This window comes from Ascaphus truei, chromosome 2 (assembly GCF_040206685.1).
Source record: "Ascaphus truei isolate aAscTru1 chromosome 2, aAscTru1.hap1, whole genome shotgun sequence".
Lineage (NCBI taxonomy): Eukaryota > Metazoa > Chordata > Amphibia > Anura > Ascaphidae > Ascaphus > Ascaphus truei.
The window spans coordinates 208,739,211-208,757,967 of record NC_134484.1 but is presented as its reverse complement, the minus strand read 5'-3'; the positions used below and the strand labels follow the sequence as shown (position 1 = coordinate 208,757,967).

The window sequence follows — 18,757 nt, the reverse complement described above, 5'->3', positions numbered from 1 at the left end:
AGAAAACTATTGAACAACAAAAGCTTTTGGGAATACTTTAAAAAGCAATAAATCTAGACATTATTCTGCTGGTGCCCATTAGTTATTGCTCAAAGCGCACTTTGTGCACATATGAAGGGAAACACGTTTAGGCGTTTCAATTCCTGAGCCCACTTATTGAAGCCAGTTTCCACTGGATTACTTCACACAATAGTGTATGTTTATAGTGATATGGGCATCACAGAAGCATTGCCTTGTTATTGCAGTAATAAACCATCATAGGATAAGAGCGCTAGTGCACTAATGATGAAGATGTAGTCAATTGAAACAAATTACTGCATCTCCACAGGCATTGCAGAATCTGATTTTATTTCCTTTATATTTGAAAAGTCTTTCCTTCATCTCAAAAATAATTGAATATTGTCTGGAAAACATATTGAATAACATTACATATTTTAGAACTAGATCAACATTGGCCTTTCTAGGTGTACCGCACCTTTTGCCACTATAGCATGAAATTTTGTGACATTACCTCCAAATCTTTTGCAAAGCATGTGATATTTTGAAGTTTATCACTAGATGTAATAACACTATGCCCAAGAAAAAGTTCTAAACAACTGAATGCTGCTTATCTAGGTCCTCCATTTAATGTTTCAAAACACATAGGCACCATCCCTTTTTATGTAAAAGCACTATTCAGTGATTAAAATTACTGTTGTCTTAGTTAAGTGTAGAAGCATTCCTGTTAACACTTTTAAACAAATATGATGTGTATTATGTAGATGGATATGTAGATGGATATAGCTAGAGAGATGTGTGGTTCAAATCTTGATACTTCAAGTGAACGTATTCACTAGACTCTACAGATGTACCTGTTGCGGCAGGACAAACACAACGCACCAGTTGCAGCAGCAGTTGTTATTTTGAATCAGCTGCGAGCTGAAGGGGCGAATGCGTCCTTTCACCAACGGGTGCAGTAACCTGGTCTACATCTGTACCTGGCTTCTAACCATATTTAGCAAAGGAAGAGCCCAAGTCATAATAGCTGGTAATGAAGAACAAAAGAGGTGTCTCGCATAGTGGAAAGATTTAGATAAGACTTTAGTGGTTTCCCACGTCTTGTAAACTGAAAGGGAGAGACGCTGATGGTGCATGGAATATCATATAATAACTTACTAAGACATTGTTTTAGAGTCAATTTTAATATGCCAGCTTAAGATGCTAAAGAACAAAACAGCCCCTTTGCATTTAAACTGCATTATAAAAAAAAAAAAAAAAGTATTTTCACAAATGGTCGCATGCCTTATATAAATACTCCTATTACATAGGTTTTCTTTGTTAAAATAAAACATAGGAGTGCGATTTTAATTGATTTTGCTTAACTTACCTGGAAGAAATCTTACAAAACGAGGCATAAAATGAAATTGAGGACAACTGGAGCTACAGCTTTCAGCAGAAGGGCCTTTAAGATAAGACAAAAACACAAATGCAATTATTTTCCATTCAAAACGAAAGCTCAAAAACATGTTCCATCATAGCGAGGACCTCTGCAACAAAAGTTAATGCTGTAGAATCAGAACACATTTTTGAATAACCAGAACATGTTTAAGTTGTAGCAGAATATATACAAGTATATGATTAAATACCGATTGTTCCTTCCTATGTGGCACAGGGGGATAGATCTACACAGTCACAAGAGATTAGCAGTACAGACGCCAAGGAAACCATCAAAATCTGCCATACCCTCCTCTCTGCGGCAGATAAATGAAATATCTAACTAGCCAGTCATTATCCAGAAAAGACACGGGTGATAAACTAAATTAAAACCAAACACTAAGATTATTGATCCCTTCAGAGCCAGAGGTGCCTGCAATACTTGTCCCTTCAAAGTGCAACACAATGGGATTTATACTCTGTAATAAACACATCCAATAATTCATGGCTTGCTTTGCAAACGTACATAGCCACTTTCTGCTCGTTTTGTTTTGTAGTGCGGGCCTCTGAAACTTAACAAATACGGTTCTCTGTAAAAACGCTAGCAACTATATTAAAAGTGTTTGCTTTACACTTTAGTCCCCAATGTTTGAACCTTTCTAATTATCTTCTTGATAACCCACTACCTTGGTTGTCAGTGACAGACCATTGTCAAATATTACACAAACACCTGCGCGTTTTAAACCTATTTTAAAAGTAAAAAATAAAAAAATAAATGTTTTCTTCACAATTAACGTTACAGCCCCACTGCTTTTGAAAAACCCTTATGGGAAATTAAAACAGACAAAGAAAAAAAAGAAAAAAAAGACTGACAAGAGAATCAGTGAGAATACATTATGTCAGTAGTACCGTTTCTGACACACATAATAAAATTAAAATAACACAAAATACAGTTTTTAATATATGCAATAATAAGAGAGAATAAAAACCAGACATGACACGCAGACTACTAAATGGCTCAGTGCACTTGCTGCCACCGGGGTAACACATTCCAGAAAACAAACGTACCAATAAGATTCCAGTCATGAAGCTCTAATATGTCCCTGAACAGATAGGAAGAAAATAGGTCCAGTCCCTTCACACAGAAATGCTGAGGAAAACAAAAAGAGGTTACACAAATATCCACATATTCGTTAACCCCCTTCAGTGTAGTGCAGTAAAATGTCACATCGCCATTGAAAGGGGTAGATTACCTTAATACTTTTAATTCCAAACATAGGACTTGTTTCACAATAGGCATAAATCCTAACATTTTCATTTCTAGCAAGCCCAGAACCTTTGCAATATGTCACCAAAACCTTCAGTACTTAATGGGTTAGACCTAGGAGCACGTATTTACTAAGCTGTTCTATTCTATAAGACACCTACCAGCCCATTCAGCTACAGAAACATGTGTCATGTCCCCTCCCCCTCACTAAGTGGTCTTCTGGAATAACAGTGCTTGGTTATTGGAAAGCGAAAACTAGGAGCCATATTACCAGAAACTCAAAACAAAGAATTCATTATTATGGTCATATTCAAAAACAAAAAAGATAGGTCTATGTTGTTTTACTCCCACCAATGTAAATTACATCCAGCTCCTCGATACGCCTCTGCTATGCTCGGTGCGCGACAAAGATACATTGTTATGCATCTGTACGCACATAGGCAGTCAAGCATGACAATAAGACTATGTTAAGTCTAGCAGGTTCCCCGCTGTATTTTATTGCTAGTTTGCCAACATAGCGACAGATTCAATAGCAGAAAATGAATCATTTTGAAGACTGCATTCATCTTGTTTAGAAATGTTATTCAAGGCCTTTTAACTAGAACGGCAAGGCATAAAAAGCAGCGAGGAGATGATGTTTGGACAAAACTTACATTGACAGAATATGAAGAGAAAATTAGCTTTTGCTAATATAATAACGTTTGCTTCATTAGGCTTTAATTATACACTACACATAGTGCTGCAAAGTTGTCAATGTCTGTTTGAGAAGACAAGAACGCCATTTTCTCGAAAGCAAAGTTTAAGGTAATAAAAACAGGAAGATAGGTGAAGATGCGTTGCACTGCCTCAATTTCCAACTCCCAATGAGACCGGAAAAAAATACAAAGTGAGCACTCAGCTGAATAACAGGTCAGGTTTATTGCAGGGTGGTGCAGCAGGGGAACAGCAAAGCCACACGAACGCACCTACGCGTTTCGTGCACGAGGCACTTTATCAAGGTGACAAACAAGTATAAAACTGCGTGATTTATACTCACCTGTACTGTGCCTCGCGCTGCCGGGTGTGACGTCATCGTCCCGCGTCGCAACGGGTCGCGGTGACGCGGCGTACACAGCCATTGGCTGGGCCAGTCAGGTGGTATGGTAATGTTATCTGACTGTCTTTTTTTCTCTTTTTTTTCCTAAAACAAACTTTATTAACAACACATAAATGTACAATAAGATAAAAAAAACAGAATTAAAAACACATTTCAATACTATAATAGCAGTAGATCAACACAGGCATAGACAGTGGGTATATGTAGTATGTATGGGGCATAATATTACTATAATAAATTTACAGCTAAGTGCTATAAATGGCCCCCATTAGGTTCATAATGAACTATGCCTGTGTAGGTGATACTTGGTAGTTTGTGGATCGTGGACTGAACATGACCACAATTCAAGTGCAAAATATAAAATAATTATTATAATCAAATGCATATACATAAGAATATAGTCCTAGCTAATCACTTTAGTGGACAACATAAGATGCTTCTTATATAAGTCACTTATTTATGAGTTGACCCTAGACCTGATGGTATATTAATATTCAAATATATTCATGGAATATATGATGGTATCTAACCTACTTTCATATTGAATAGAACAGCATGAACAAAGATTGGGAAAGCAAAACAGGAAGAGAAAAATTAGAACAAATATATATAAGTATTGAGGGTTAATGACAATTTTAATTAATGAATTAGTCTATGTCCATAATATTATTATTGAAAAAATAAAAAATAAATAAAAAATAATAAATAAAAAAGAGTGCATCAGTGCATAAAAAAGAATACAAAGTGCATTGTTACATAAAAATACTGAACAGTAATAATGTGGACCTATCTATATGAAAAAACCCAAAATACAAATTATTTTAATTAGTTGAGAAAATGACTTATATCTCAATCAATGTTCATGCCAAAGGGTTCCCTAGTCCTCAGAGTAAAAATCCAGTAAGATTCCCGTCTATCTAGCATCTTAACTCTATCTCCTCCTCTGGGGGAGGCGGGAATGTGTTCAATGCCTTGTACTGTACAACGATTGGCATTACCATGCGGACAATTAGAGAAATGTTTTGGTACAGGGTGATTCGGATCTTTATTCTTAATCAATCGGAGATGTTCTAGGATTCTAATCTTTAGTTTTCTAGTGGTCCTCCCCACGTACTGGCGTCCACATCCACATTTGAGTAAATATATTATAAACGTGGAGTTGCAGTTAATAAAGCATGGGACATTATACGTCAATCTCGTGACTGTAGAAGTGAAAGTTTTGCCCTGATTTATTAAAGCACACGCTTTACAATTAGTGCATGTGAACATTCCTTTTGGTAAAGGGGATTTGTTCTCATCTGCTACAGTGAAAAGACTGGGTGATAGTGTATTAGCTATCGTTTTGGCCCTTTTAAATATAATATTTGGGCCTAGCGACACATACGGTTTCAATACAGAATCAAGTGACAAAACACTCCAATGTTTCTTGAAGATGGCCTTAATGGATTGTGCTTGTTTGCTGAATGGTGTTATGAAAGACGGACTAAGATCAGATCTTGATCTTTTCACGGTTTTATGTCTAAGAAGACTGTTTCTGTCCATCTTCCACACCCCATCAAGCAATCTGTCTAAATCAGATTTTTTGTAGCCTCTCTGAAAAAAGCGAACGTATAACTCTTCTGATTTAATTTTAAACTCATCATCATTAGAACAATTGCAGCGGGTTCTGATGAATTGGCTTTTCGGTATCCCCATGAACGTGGCTTGAGGGTGACAACTATCTGGTCTTAAGAACGTGTTCCGTGAATTCGGCTTACGATAAAGTGTGGTCTGAATGGAGAGTGCAGTATCAATGTATAAACATAAGTCTAAATAATAAATGTGCTGATGGTGATAACAAAAAGTGAAAGAGAGATTAAACTCATTGTCATTAAGTGACGAAATAAACTCCAAGAGTGTGGTGATGTCTCCTTCCCAAATAAACAGGAGATCATCTATGTAGCGTCTATAAAATGTAATGTGCTCTCTAAATCTATTTTTATCTCCAAAGACATGGAACGACTCCCACCACCCCATAAAGAGGTTGGCGTATGATGGGGCAAAGCTCGTGCCCATAGCCGTTCCACGTCTCTGGAGATAGTGCACCCCGTCAAACAGAAAAAAATTGTGAGTGAGTAAAAAGTGAATAGCATCTAAAAGGAAAGTGACTTGTGCTTGTGCTAAATCAGATTGATTAAGAAAGTGACGTGCTGCTGTCAAGCCATGTTCATGGGAAATGATGGTATATAATGACGTGACGTCTAGCGTCACCCACACCATATTATGATTCCATACAATTTGGTCTAGAGTGGTTAATAAATCATTACCATACCACCTGACTGGCCCAGCCAATGGCTGTGTACGCCGCGTCACCGCGACCCGTTGCGACGCGGGACGATGACGTCACACCCGGCAGCGCGAGGCACAGTACAGGTGAGTATAAATCACGCAGTTTTATACTTGTTTGTCACCTTGATAAAGTGCCTCGTGCACGAAACGCGTAGGTGCGTTCGTGTGGCTTTGCTGTTCCCCTGCTGCACCACCCTGCAATAAACCTGACCTGTTATTCAGCTGAGTGCTCACTTTGTATTTTTTTCCGGTCTCATTGGGAGTTGGAAATTGAGGCAGTGCAACGCATCTTCACCTATCTTCCTGCTGGCTATCTACCTGGATGAACTGCACGCCCTGGATATCTGGAAGTCCTGCAAGCACTAAGGTAACAGGGCCAGAGCGCCCCTACATATATGCATATGTTTACCAGTGCCTCTGTTCATTTCATATTGGTTACTAGGGGGGGCTGTTATGGTGTTTCAACTGTGGTGGTCATGTGGACCCCACTAGACTCCTAGCCCGCACCTGATAATTGCCATATCATTCATGGACTGTCCATTGCTATCCAGTATTATTTACATATATTATTGAGGAACTTTGACCAATTTGGATGCATCACTTTTCTCTTGTTTAAGGTAATAAAAACACCTTGTAACAGTATGCCAGAGTGGCATGGGTGTATTTCTTCACAACAGAAGGGAATAGATTCATGTACTGTTGGGGGAAAAGCGTTTCAGTTTTAATATAGTATTACAAGGCTGTCCCGAGTATTAATAAATACTTCTGTCTAAAGCTTGCCTTACTAAAAATACAGGGACCCAAAAGCATTGGGACCTTTAAGTAAACTAAAGGGGAATTTAGCAACCCACCCCGGGGCGTAGCTATAGCCCGAGTGCCCGTGCTCTTGGGGGGCCCGCTCAGGGCCACCGACAGAGGGGAGAGCCGGGACATTTGGCTATGCCGTCTAGCCAACGACAACTGAAGTCAGGGCCCCTTTCCGCCTCCGGTCCCCTAAACAGCCGCTTGCCGGCAGACCCACTCCTGTGCCCACAGCACAACATCAAAGCTGGATCGAGAGCTGTGAGCGAGGAGAGGGGGTTTGCAGAGAGAGCCGGCAGCAGATTCTGGGAGCGGAACGGAGGCAGAGAGCTGCAGAACTCTGCCCGCCCCTGCTCTCTATGACATTAGGGGGAGGAGTTACTATGTGCTGCTGTGGGAAGGTATGGTGTATAGGTGTGTTTCAGTATGCTGTGCGTTTGTGTGTAAATTTGTCAGTTACAGTTTGCTATGTCAGTGTGCTGCGTGTGCCTCAATGCAAGCAATTGAGAAAACACTTGATAATCTTTTTATTAGAGCATTTTTTTAAATAGATTGTGTCATTCTTTACACAGTTGTCTTTAGTTAACTGTATTAAAAGACGTTACTGTGCAGTTCATTGTACACCAGTTTTTTTCAACCGCTTGTGGGGGGAAAAGAGGTTATTGCAGTGTGTGTGTGTAGGTGGTTATTCTAATGTGTCTTGGGGGGAGAGGTTACTGTATTGTAGAGGGGGAATATTGTATGTGTGTGTGCTGGAAAATTGTGTGTGGCAAGGGGCGGATGGGTAAATGAATGTGAGGAGGGGAGGATTGAGGGAGCTGGATTGAGTGCGGAGGAGGGGGGGAGGATAACCGAGTGATAGCCGGGTGTGAAGAGTGCGAGAGGAAAAGGGGGTATTGAGGGCGGGGGTAGTGAGGGAGGGGGTGTAAGAGGGAGGAGAGAAATACATGAGGAGAGAGGGGTGAATAGAGGAGAGAGGTGTAAAAGCAGGGGGAGAGAGGGCTCGCAGGGCCGCCAACACGCTGGGGGGCCCGATGGAGACTCATGAATCTCCGGAATATGTTCACTCATATTGAGGCCCTGAATTTTTTTTTGCCCGGAGGGCCACACGTCTAACTACGCTGCTGTACTCACCTCTCACTGACCCTCTCCAAACCCTATTGGAGGCAGGTAGAGTAATTGGTATGACCCCCCCCCCCCCCGCAGGGGGGTTGCACAAAACACAAAATAGCAGACATGCCTGTTCAAGGTTTTATACGTTATAGAAGGATAACTGCAGTAATGTCATTGTATAGAAATGCTTAATATTAACTGAAGATATGTTATTGGGGGAGGTTTTTAGAATTTTCCTCATGAAGCAAGCAGAACTGTTTTGATAAATGCACCACCTATTGGGTATGTATTCTGAGTGCAGTTAACAGAAAAGCCTCCATGTTTGATGAATGTCACCCTGCTAATTCATTTAGATGAAAGACAAGAACAAACTCTCACTACCAAAAGAGTGATGCAAGTTAATTTGCTATTGACTGCCCTGCTGAGGCTGTTAGAGGTGCTGATGCAATAAAATGCATAAGTGTGCCCTGTCCATGAACTGCTATTCTACTGCTTTAATGTCGAAAACAAGAAAGAAAAATGAACCTCTAATTCACTTGAAGCCAGTTTATCCCTTGGGTTTTACACAGTCAACAACACTAAGCTGGGAGGACTTCAAAAAGGATACTGCCATTACTATATTAAAGGGAGTAGGAGAGTCTGCCATTATTACAAAACCTATTCCTGCTGCACGGATATCAGGGGAGTAGTAATAACATCTGTGTACAGACAATTGCCCAAATGAAGGTTTAATCAATGAAATGGGAGTTAAGCTTGCATTGCATTACTTCCACTATACTCCAGCAGCAAAGGGTTACACATGCAGTCCCTTACCTCAGGCATCATTTCCTCAATGAAATGAATTGTGTAGTCAATGTTAAACCGGATTACTTGGCACATGGGAATCTGCAATTGTAACAAGAACAGCAATCATTTTAAACATATAAGCCAGACTGCAGCATCTGAGAGCACTTAGCTCCAAATGAAGGCAGTGTATAAAAGAAAGAGGGGAAAAAAAAAAAAAGTATTGGAGAGTAACAGATCGACTTTCTTCTCTGCATCGTACAAGAGCACAAGCAAGATACAGTAGAAAGGTAATGCCATCTAGTGGCTACTATGGCTTTCACCCATGTAGAATATATATTGCCTTTTCTTTTCAAGAATGAAAGGTTTAACTGTGTCATTGTAGGTGAACTATATTTTATAATCCATATTCATATTCTCCCCCTTGATCATTCCCAAGTCATGCTGTCCGCAAAGCATTGTTCAAAGAAAGAAGAATTCTAGAACAAGAGCTCTAAAGTCACAGGATGAGAGGTTCAGAGGACACATGCAAAGATGCTGAAATACACTGAATATGAATTTATTGAATAGCCTCTCAGCAGATTTTGTGGAGGTGGATATAGTAAAGGAGTTCAAAACCATCTGGGATACACATAAATGTATGCAAAATAAGAAAAAGCCACGTATCTAATGTGGAGTGAAGGCAGGATGCTGGCAGATTAAGTATATATAGTCGTTGTTAAGGTAAAAGTCATTAACTACATTCTTTGAGTACTGAGGAAAAGGCGATTCAAATGTTCTTTTTGACAGGAAAATTCTGTATTTAAAAAGGAAGGTATTTTGATATAAAGATTAGGTGTCTATAATGAGTTTTTCAATAGAAATATCAAGAATTTTCAAGTCAGGAAATGCATTTAGTGAGTTTTTGCCAAAAATGCACTTAATGAGTTTTACCTCTTCAATGATAAATGTATGTATGTTTATATGTATATTTTACTAATTTAATATACAGTAGTTAAAAGAAAATTCCAAACCAAGATTAGTGCCAGGAAACATATTGATAAACTATTCTGCACATGTACAAAGTGCTATTTGTTGTATCAAATTCCCTAAAAGCCAAATGAAGAGGAAATAATTTTTAATTAAAATGCACTACAAGTCAGATTTTTAATACCAAGAGGAAAATATGCCTTAATTATCACAAAACTAATATTTTCCACTACGTGACAATTTCTTTACCATACGGAGACCTAAGTCCTCACCGTCGCTGCAAAATTTCAACATAATCCAATTTGTTAATCAAAAGGTTTGAAGCTTGAGTTTCCTGTGAAAATGTTTGAGTACCCAGAACCATGTCTGGGTACTGGAGGGGAAAAAATTAAAATAAGCTTGTATTGGGTTTCTAACTGATCTCCAGCTTAGAGGCTACTGCATTAAACATAGTGTATACATATGATTCTATTATAGAGAGAAGGTGCGGCTCAGTGAGTAAAGACACTGACTGGCACTAAGTTCGGAGCAGGGGAACCTGGTTCAATTCCTGGTGTCGGCTCCTTGTGACCTTGGGCAAGTCATTTTATCTCCCTGTGTCTCAGGCACCAAAAACATAGATTGTAAGCTCCACAGGGCAGGGACCTGTGCCTGCAAAATGTCTCTGTAAAGCGCTACGTAAAACTAGGAAAGCTATACAAGAACATGCTATTATTTATTATTATTACTATTTAAACATTCCTTATAATTGTTAAATAATTTTTCGTAAGAACAGCACAATGGTTTGCTGGCCCTTCTGGCAGTGGTGTACTGTACAATTTAGACCTGCTAACCCCAGCTCCTAAAACATCACACTACGAGCCGATATCCTGCTTAGTTCCCAAATATAAGATAGCCAGGAGGAAACCACTGCTCTCTAAAAATAACATTGCTGCCCGTCTAAAGTTTTCAAAAGAACACAGACCTAATAGACTTCTGGAACAATGTTCTTTGGACAGACGAGTCAAAAGGTAGAACTTTTTTACCTTAATGAGAAACTTTATGTTTGGCGAAAACCAAACACTGCATTCAAACAAAAGAATCACATCCCAACCCTCAAGCTTCGTGGTGGGAGTGTGATGGTTTGGGGCTGCTTTGATAACTCAGGACCTGAACGGCTTGCCATCATTGACACAAACATGAATTCTGCATTGTATCAGAAAATTCTAGAGGAGAATGTTAACATGATATGTTAATTACGTTTTTAATATATATTTGCTTAATTATGTGCCGAATAGAAAGATATATTAATGGTCATAGCCACAACAGAGAGTTTTATCCACTAATGTCTATCATGCTTATTAGAGGGCCAATCATATGTAACTAGGGGCAGGGCCAGTGGATATTTAAACTCCCAACGTGCAGCCAATAATCACTCCTGACGAAGCCGTACATCTAAACGGCGAAACGCGTAGTGTCCAGATAACCAACATCCAAGGGGAAGACCGAGAACGCGCCTGCACCGGAAGTGACGCGAGCCGCTGGCGTGGATGCTGAAGCGTTCCGGAGTAGCAGAGACCAACACGGTACACAGGGAGATTGCGACCCACTGTATACCTGCCATCGGCTGCTGATCACGCTGTTTTTTTTATCATCCTAAGTGTAAGCCTCCATTTGTATTATGTTATGAGAATATATTTTTGCTGTCTGCACTATATGGTCTGTTCTCTCTTTCTTGGAGATTGGTTGCTGGTAGTTGCTGCACATACCATAGGGAACATCCACCCCTCAAAGTTGGATGACTGCTCCTTTTTGCTGCTTTTATGTGAGTAGCCATTCGTGAGCCCTCCACATAATTACTATATTCACTTTATAACATTTCTATACTATGTGATGTCTTTTTATTTTTACATGGCTGCAAGCTGCGCTCCTCTGGTTCTTTTGGAAGAATTCAACATGCAAGACTTTTGAAACAGTCTCATACCAAGAGTTGAGTGTGTCTGTTAAGCCTCTTATATTCAAGCACTTTAGTTCACTGTATATGTCACTTATTTTGTCATTATATTTTGGCACCTATTCATTTGGGCACTTATTTAATTTTTAACATATAAATTATATGCACATTATTGGGTTTGTTAGAGCGCTATCAAGCACCTTTTCTGTTATAGGCGTTTATAGCTCCCAACTGGCCATCCGTTTTTGTCCCAGGAGAGCCTCCGTAGCGGTCGCAGTTGCAAGCTGTCTGACGTCATCATTACACTTCCCTGTCTTCCGGACGCGGTAGCAGGGACCACAGCTGCAGGGCGTGCGCCCGCACTACGAGTGTAGACCACGCACATTGTTTCTATGTGAGTGCTTTGCCTATACAGTACCGTCCACTGATTAAATTTGGTGTTTTTTTACTATTGCATTTGCCTCACCATCTGTTTGAATATTCCATGTGGGAGATGCTGGGATAGAGGGGCAGAGTGAGGTTTCCCTTGCCATACCTGCAAGTGACCCAGCCCCCTGCTGCACGGACCGGGGCAAGAGAATTGGATTGTTACAGATACCTCTTGTTGTAATTGTACTTACACTAGGCCATGTACGTATTGTGGATCCATATATATTTATTTCCTTCCTCCCCCCTCCCATCCAACCCCATGAGGTTTGATTTATCTGACGACTGTTTTCTCAGTTTAACCCTTGCTTCCTTGCTTGTTTTATTGGATCTGAACTGTATTCAGTGAACAAAGGAAAAAAAACATTTAGATGAATAAGGCTTCCACATAAAAGAATGCCATTATTTCTGTCACAGTCACTCTTTCTTACATTTTCTGCCACTTATTCTGTATTCCCCAGTTTCTCTGACAGTCTTATCACTCTGGGCTCCCTTACACAGTAAGTCTCCTGGGGTCCCCAGGTTGGAAAACACTGGTCTAAACACACACAATACCATACACACGTGCAGATGCAGTCTCACAAACTAATATACACCGATCCAGACATGATTATATACAGAGATGTAGCCAGGGAATGCCTGGAGACCATGAACAAAGAAACCCGCGGTAGGCTAGAACGGTGAAATGGTTGCATACAAGCTGCTGAATCCCCACAGCACCAAAGACATTGTTTTTTCCCCATGGCTCCAGGTAAAAGTTATGCGTCTACATCTGTACTTCTATACACAGGCATAACTAAGCAGGTGGCTTTCTGCTTGCCTTACTTTAGTCTAGGGATGCAGTAATGGGGCTGGTGTCCAGGAATCCCATTTGAAATACTTCTATTTCATAACAGCATCTTCGTATTTTGTCTTGAAAAAATATTGATGCAAAAAAACATTTTTTTTGCAGGTACTCTTCATTATGACTGATTTATTTCAGTCACGGACCAGATTCATTAAGTTCTGTTAGCCTATTTAGGATGACCTTGATCGACGACCACTAATCATAATGCAGCATTCACTAAATAATGTGCCGTTGGCTAGCTTTTACTCGTGGGGAGGAGGGAAAGGAAGAGGTGAGAGAATCTAAGCGCGAGAACAGCGGTAAATTTGAAGCAACCAAAAAATGCTCTTGGAGAAATAGCAGCGAGCCGGCTGCAGAAATTTCAAGGCGAGAAATGTTCTAAGTCTTCTGGTCAGAAAGCGTATCGCACAGCAGATGCTAATGCCAATTATTGACTATGGAGACATAGTATACGGCTCGGCACCTCAAACCCACCTTAGCAAACTTGACACCCTCTACAATTCAATTTGTCGTTTTGTTCTCCAATGCAACTACAACACACATCACTGCGATATGCTCAAAGAACTAGATTGGTCATCACTAGAGTCTAGGCGCAAAGTTCACCTTTCCTGTCTTGCCTTTAAATTCTTCATGGGCAAGCTACCCAGCTATCTGAACAAGCTCCTCACCCCTACCACATGCAGCACCTATCACCTGAGATCAGACTCCAAAAGACTGTTCATGGTCCCAAGGCTCAACAAAGTATCCGGACGTTCCTCCTTCTCCTACCGTGCACCCCAAAACTGGAACAACCTACCAGAGACTCTCACATCCACCATCAGTTTAAGTTTTTTCAAATCTAAGGCTGTCTCACATTTTAATCTGTAACTGTTTCATACGCCCATAATATATATTTTCTTTAACTGTGCACGCAATGTCTTGTATATAATGTATACCCTGTTCATTTATGTAACTGTATTTGTAACCATGTATTATTTGTTTTTCTCTGCGCCCAGGACATACTTGAAAACGAGAGGTAACTCTCAATGTATTACTTCCTGGTAAAATATTTTATAAATAAATAAATAAATAAAATACATTTCTGGGCCAAGTTCTGAGAATAGAACGTAGCGCTTGTGGCTGGGATTGCAAGCTGAAAACAGTTCAAGGACGTTTGGTACTAAACTCCCAGTCAAGGGATTTCGGCATCTCCGGAAGAAAGAGAGCAGTTGCGTGTGGAACTTCATGCCAATTTGAGTTCCAAGACTTTTCGGGCCATGTTCCGGTCAACCTAAAGTCTTTGTTTTCTGCTCTATTTTACCAAGGAAAGTCTAGTTTTGTAGCCCAGACCCCCAGTAAGTGTGTTTTCTTCTGTATTTTGTAATCCATTGTGTGTACCTCTGTTTCTATGGACTAAATGACAATTTGTTTTACCATCTTGTTTTGCTCAATGAATGATCCCGGTAAAAAGGTGTAAATACCTGGTCTCGCATGACAGGCTTTATTTACTGGTGGCAGTGATGGGATCATTGCGCCCTATGTTTTAAAATCCTTCGGGGTCTTATAAACAGAGAATATCGTAGATCACGAGCTCTCAAAACAAGTGGTAACGTACACACGTTTAACAAAGCTAAAGAAAGCCCAGGTTCTGTCACTTCGTTTAGTGCCACCAGGCGAAGGACAGAAGGTCAGGTCGGTTCCGGTCATGGGACCGACCCAGAATTTTCACCCGGTGTGAGAGCTACGGATTGCCTACTGACGGTCGGTCGAAAACATTGCTGGAGGAGGATCTTGAGAATCATGAAGCCAGTAGTTTTTCATTTGAGGGGGATATACCCTCACTTGCAGTTGCAGTGTCCACTAATCCAGCCGGGGTGCAAGTCGTCATCCCAGCCCCAGTGGTCATGGAAGGACCAGAGGAGGGAGGTGGCGGCAGCAGCATGGACACTGCCCTGTGGAAGACTAAAACGGCTGCCGATGGAAGTGCACCCAAAGCTGCAGAGTTTAAGCACGAACGGAGGTGCCATCAGTGCAATAAGACTGGCCACATTAAACCACTGTCCGGACCATCCAAAGTCCTGGAGTCCCCATCAGGGGCAACGCTCTCCAGCTGCAAAGCCAGTTGCCAGCATGTGCGGGGCACACACAGAGGAGCAGAGTGTAGCCATCCAGCTGTACCAGCGAGGGACAGACAGAAGAATCTTCACCTGCAGCCTGTGACACAGCCGTGGTGACGGGGGGGGGGGGACTTCAGATTGCACAAGTCGGGTTGCAGTCCAAAGATGTCCGGCAAAAGCATTTCCGCCAAGTGACCATCGGGGATCGCCAAGCCGCCGGCTTGCTTGACTCCGGTGCCACTGTTACCCTGGTCCGACCTGATATGGTCTGACCAGAGGATCTGATTCCGGGCACTGGGATGTAGGCGATCATGCCAGGAGGGCCGCGGTCCATTCAGGTTGCCCGGGTCTTTCTTGATTGGGGTGCCGGACGTGGCATTAGGGAGGTGGGGGTATTGCCCGGGTTAGATACTGAGGTGCTCATAGGTAATAACCTGGTACATGTTACGTGTGTTTTTATGGCGGAATTGGCTCCAGTTGCAGCGATTACTAGGAGCCAGAGCAAAGGATTTGCGCATGAGGATTTCGCCATCCCCCTGCATTTGGGACCAAACAGTTCCAGGGGTCTCCGAGGAGATCATACAGCTAAGCCAGACAGAGTCACGACAAGGTTCTGACTTTACTTCACCTTTACATGTTCCCTGTCCCCCCGACTTAGAGACTAAGGGTGGGTGGCCAGAATTAGGGACACAGTTAAGGGAAGCTGTGAGGTCTGACTCCAGCTTGGAGGGATGTGACGTCGGGCGTCCGAGTCCGCCTCGGACAGTGGGTCAGATCGGTTCTTATAGCACCGTGGGCTCTTATATGGAGAGCAGGGTTCTACTGTCCCACACAGGGTTTGGACAGGTAGAAGACAATGGTACCAAAGGAGTATAGGCAGCAACTGTTACAGGTAGCCCACTCAATACCACTAGCGGGGCATCAGGGGGTCACTCGCACGAGAGCCCGGCTGTTGCAGCATTACTACTGGCCGAGGGCATCAGGGGCAGTGGCAGAATTCTGCCAGACCTGTGATGGCTGCCAGCGATTAGGTAATGCGGGTGATCGTGTGAAGGCACCCCTGAACCCACTACCAGTAATAGGGGAACCCTTCCAGAGAGTAGCTATGGACATAGTGGGACCACTCATGATCCCCAGTTGGTCTGGCAAGCGCTATATCCTCACGGTGGTGAACTTCGCCACCAGGTACCCTGAGGCTGTAGCACCTGCCACCATCGACGCTAGGGCAGAAGCAAAAGCATTGATAGTAATATTCAACAGAGTAGGTTTCCATAGTGAGATTTTGACTGATCAAGTGTCACAATTCCTGAGAGAATTTCTACAGTGTCTCTGGGAATCGCGCAGGGTCAAGCACCAGCACACGGCCACTTACTACACACAGACAATCGGTCTATGTGAGAGGTTTAATGGTACCCTGAAGCAGATGCTTCAAGCTTTCATAGAGGCTAAATGGAAAGACTGGGAGATTCACCTACAGCACTTGCTGTTTGCGTACCGAGAGGTACCGCAGTAATCTACTAGCTTCTCTCCCTTTGAGCTGCTACATGATCGCAGCGTACGGGGACATCTGGACTTATTCCTTGAGGGATGGGAAGGAGAGTACCAATACTGATGCTTCTATGCGCACTGAGATTTGCTGTGAGCACTGGTTGGGTAAAATCATGAAAAAGTTTATAGCGCAATTATTATAAAGTTACATAAAAATTGATGAATGAAAGTCCTCCTATTTTAATTGTTCCAACATTATAGGTGTAAGGGGATTTTCATTCAAAATCCTGCCCTGAAAACGCTTGCGCGACTCACTGCTAGGATTCCCTGCTTCAGCACAGAACAGAAAGGTAAACGGGGCATAGGGGTGCAAGGTATCCCCAGAATGCTAAAGGGGTCCCTAGTATGAGGGGGGATGCCCAGTTAATGCCCTGATCACCCAGAACCTGGAATAGGGATGAGGATTTTAAAAGTCTAAGTAAGGTTTGCAGTGTGTTAGGGATACGGCTAGTGGGAATAAAAATATAGATTCTCATTCTATTCCTTATAATCAAAAGACTTAGACAGTATAGCAGTGTAAAGCATATTTTATTAAACAGGTATGTTTCAAGTGTATCATGCTTGTGCATAGTATATGAGCTGGGGACTTCCAGGTCCATGGTTCCGAGAGACCATGTGCCTACCAAGCTTGGTGCCATTGAGTCTGCTCGGGTCCTGTACATGAAAGCCTCAGAGGTTACCAAGGTGTGAAAGTCATTTCGGTACCAGAGTTACTGTACTGTCAAGTACTTACGTCCTGGGATGAATGTACGTCATCGTACCACCATTTGCCCCAGTCCAGACTGCACTTAATGATATTGGTTTTGAAACACAATCACTGAGGGGTTCTACGTGGCTTTCCACTAAATTTTAAATGTGGGAGATGTAAGGCTTGTAGTCTATTAAAGATCGAAAGATATTTATATCCCATGTCACTAAAGAGACTTAACATAGATGACTGTATTTCCTGTAAGACCATGTTTGTGGTGTATCTTTTAGAATGTCCGTGTAGACAACAATGTATAGGATGAACAAAGCGGTGTTTGAAAACACATATTTTGGAACACATCAGGAACATTAGGATAAATTATAGTAAGCACAGTGTTCCTCAACATTTTAAACTGTTCCACAACAGTGATCCAACTCTGTTGTGATACAAAGGGATTCAGGTAGTTCCACCAAACAGGAGAGGAGGTGATAGGGTCAAAGCATTGTCCAAACAGCGTTATTGGATATACAATATGAAGACCCTAATCACCTTTTAAATGAGAAACTAGATGTTTGGTCCCTGTATTGAGTGTTTTCTAACTATATTCTGATGTGTATCTTCATTCACTCAACCCTTTTTTATTGTAAATATTTTCTGTTATTACAAATTATTTTTTATAATTATGTATATTTTGGTTTGTTGCTGTATAGGATGGAAATATATCTGCCATACAGTTAGAATACATCAACTTCTTTATATCCCTTTGAGTTTATATTAGTATTTATTTTTAGACTTTTTTATGTTTTATATATATTTTTTATATTTGTCGCTTCTTGATCAGTTCTTTTTGGAAACACTAGAGAATTGAACTAGCTGCAGTGAATATTTGTTCTACTCCATTTCACTGTTTCTATTTAAACATATCTTTTTGTCATGATGTTATTAATATGAATGATACATACTGTAATCAAAAAAGCATAAATATGTATAGTAGCACTGGCACTTTAATTCTTATATGTCGTTTCTATACATGTTTTTATCACTTGTTTCCTGTCTTTTTCAAGACAATTCATCTGTGCAATATGTAGTTCTCTAAATAGCAGTTTTTACAGATTTTTAGATTTGTTCTATGATTAATTGATTTTTACTGTTTAGTTTTTATGATATTATTAAGAGTATAGTGATTTTACGATATTGTATAAAAATTATGTCGACACAGCTGAGGTGGTTAGTGATGTATCACGGATTGGCTGAATATACGCCCATCCATCAGTATTGCTCTATCAATGAGATCCTTGGGGTATTTAAACAGTCTTGAACATCTAATATTCATCCCTGATGAAGTAACCCTTACGAAACGCGTAGGACACGATAGCTGCAGTTTACGTACACTCCAATTACACTTTCCAGCTCCTTGGCAGACTACAGGACTGTGGTTTAAGTTATTCA

General features: G+C 41.2%; 1 protein-coding gene across 4 annotated transcripts in view; it reads right to left on the bottom strand.

Moving 5' to 3' along the window:
• The window catches only part of DROSHA (drosha ribonuclease III), a 222,659-nt gene that overhangs the window by 157,005 nt on the left and 46,897 nt on the right, over positions 1 to 18,757 (bottom strand). For all 4 annotated transcript variants that reach the window (XM_075585898.1, XM_075585899.1, XM_075585900.1 and 1 more), the window contains 3 exons: positions 8,832 to 8,903; positions 2,482 to 2,563; positions 1,367 to 1,441 (listed from right to left, as the gene is read on the bottom strand). In XM_075585898.1, coding sequence (XP_075442013.1) covers positions 1,367 to 1,441; positions 2,482 to 2,563; positions 8,832 to 8,903 — 229 coding nt within the window. The remainder of the gene's footprint in view (positions 1 to 1,366; positions 1,442 to 2,481; positions 2,564 to 8,831; positions 8,904 to 18,757) is intronic.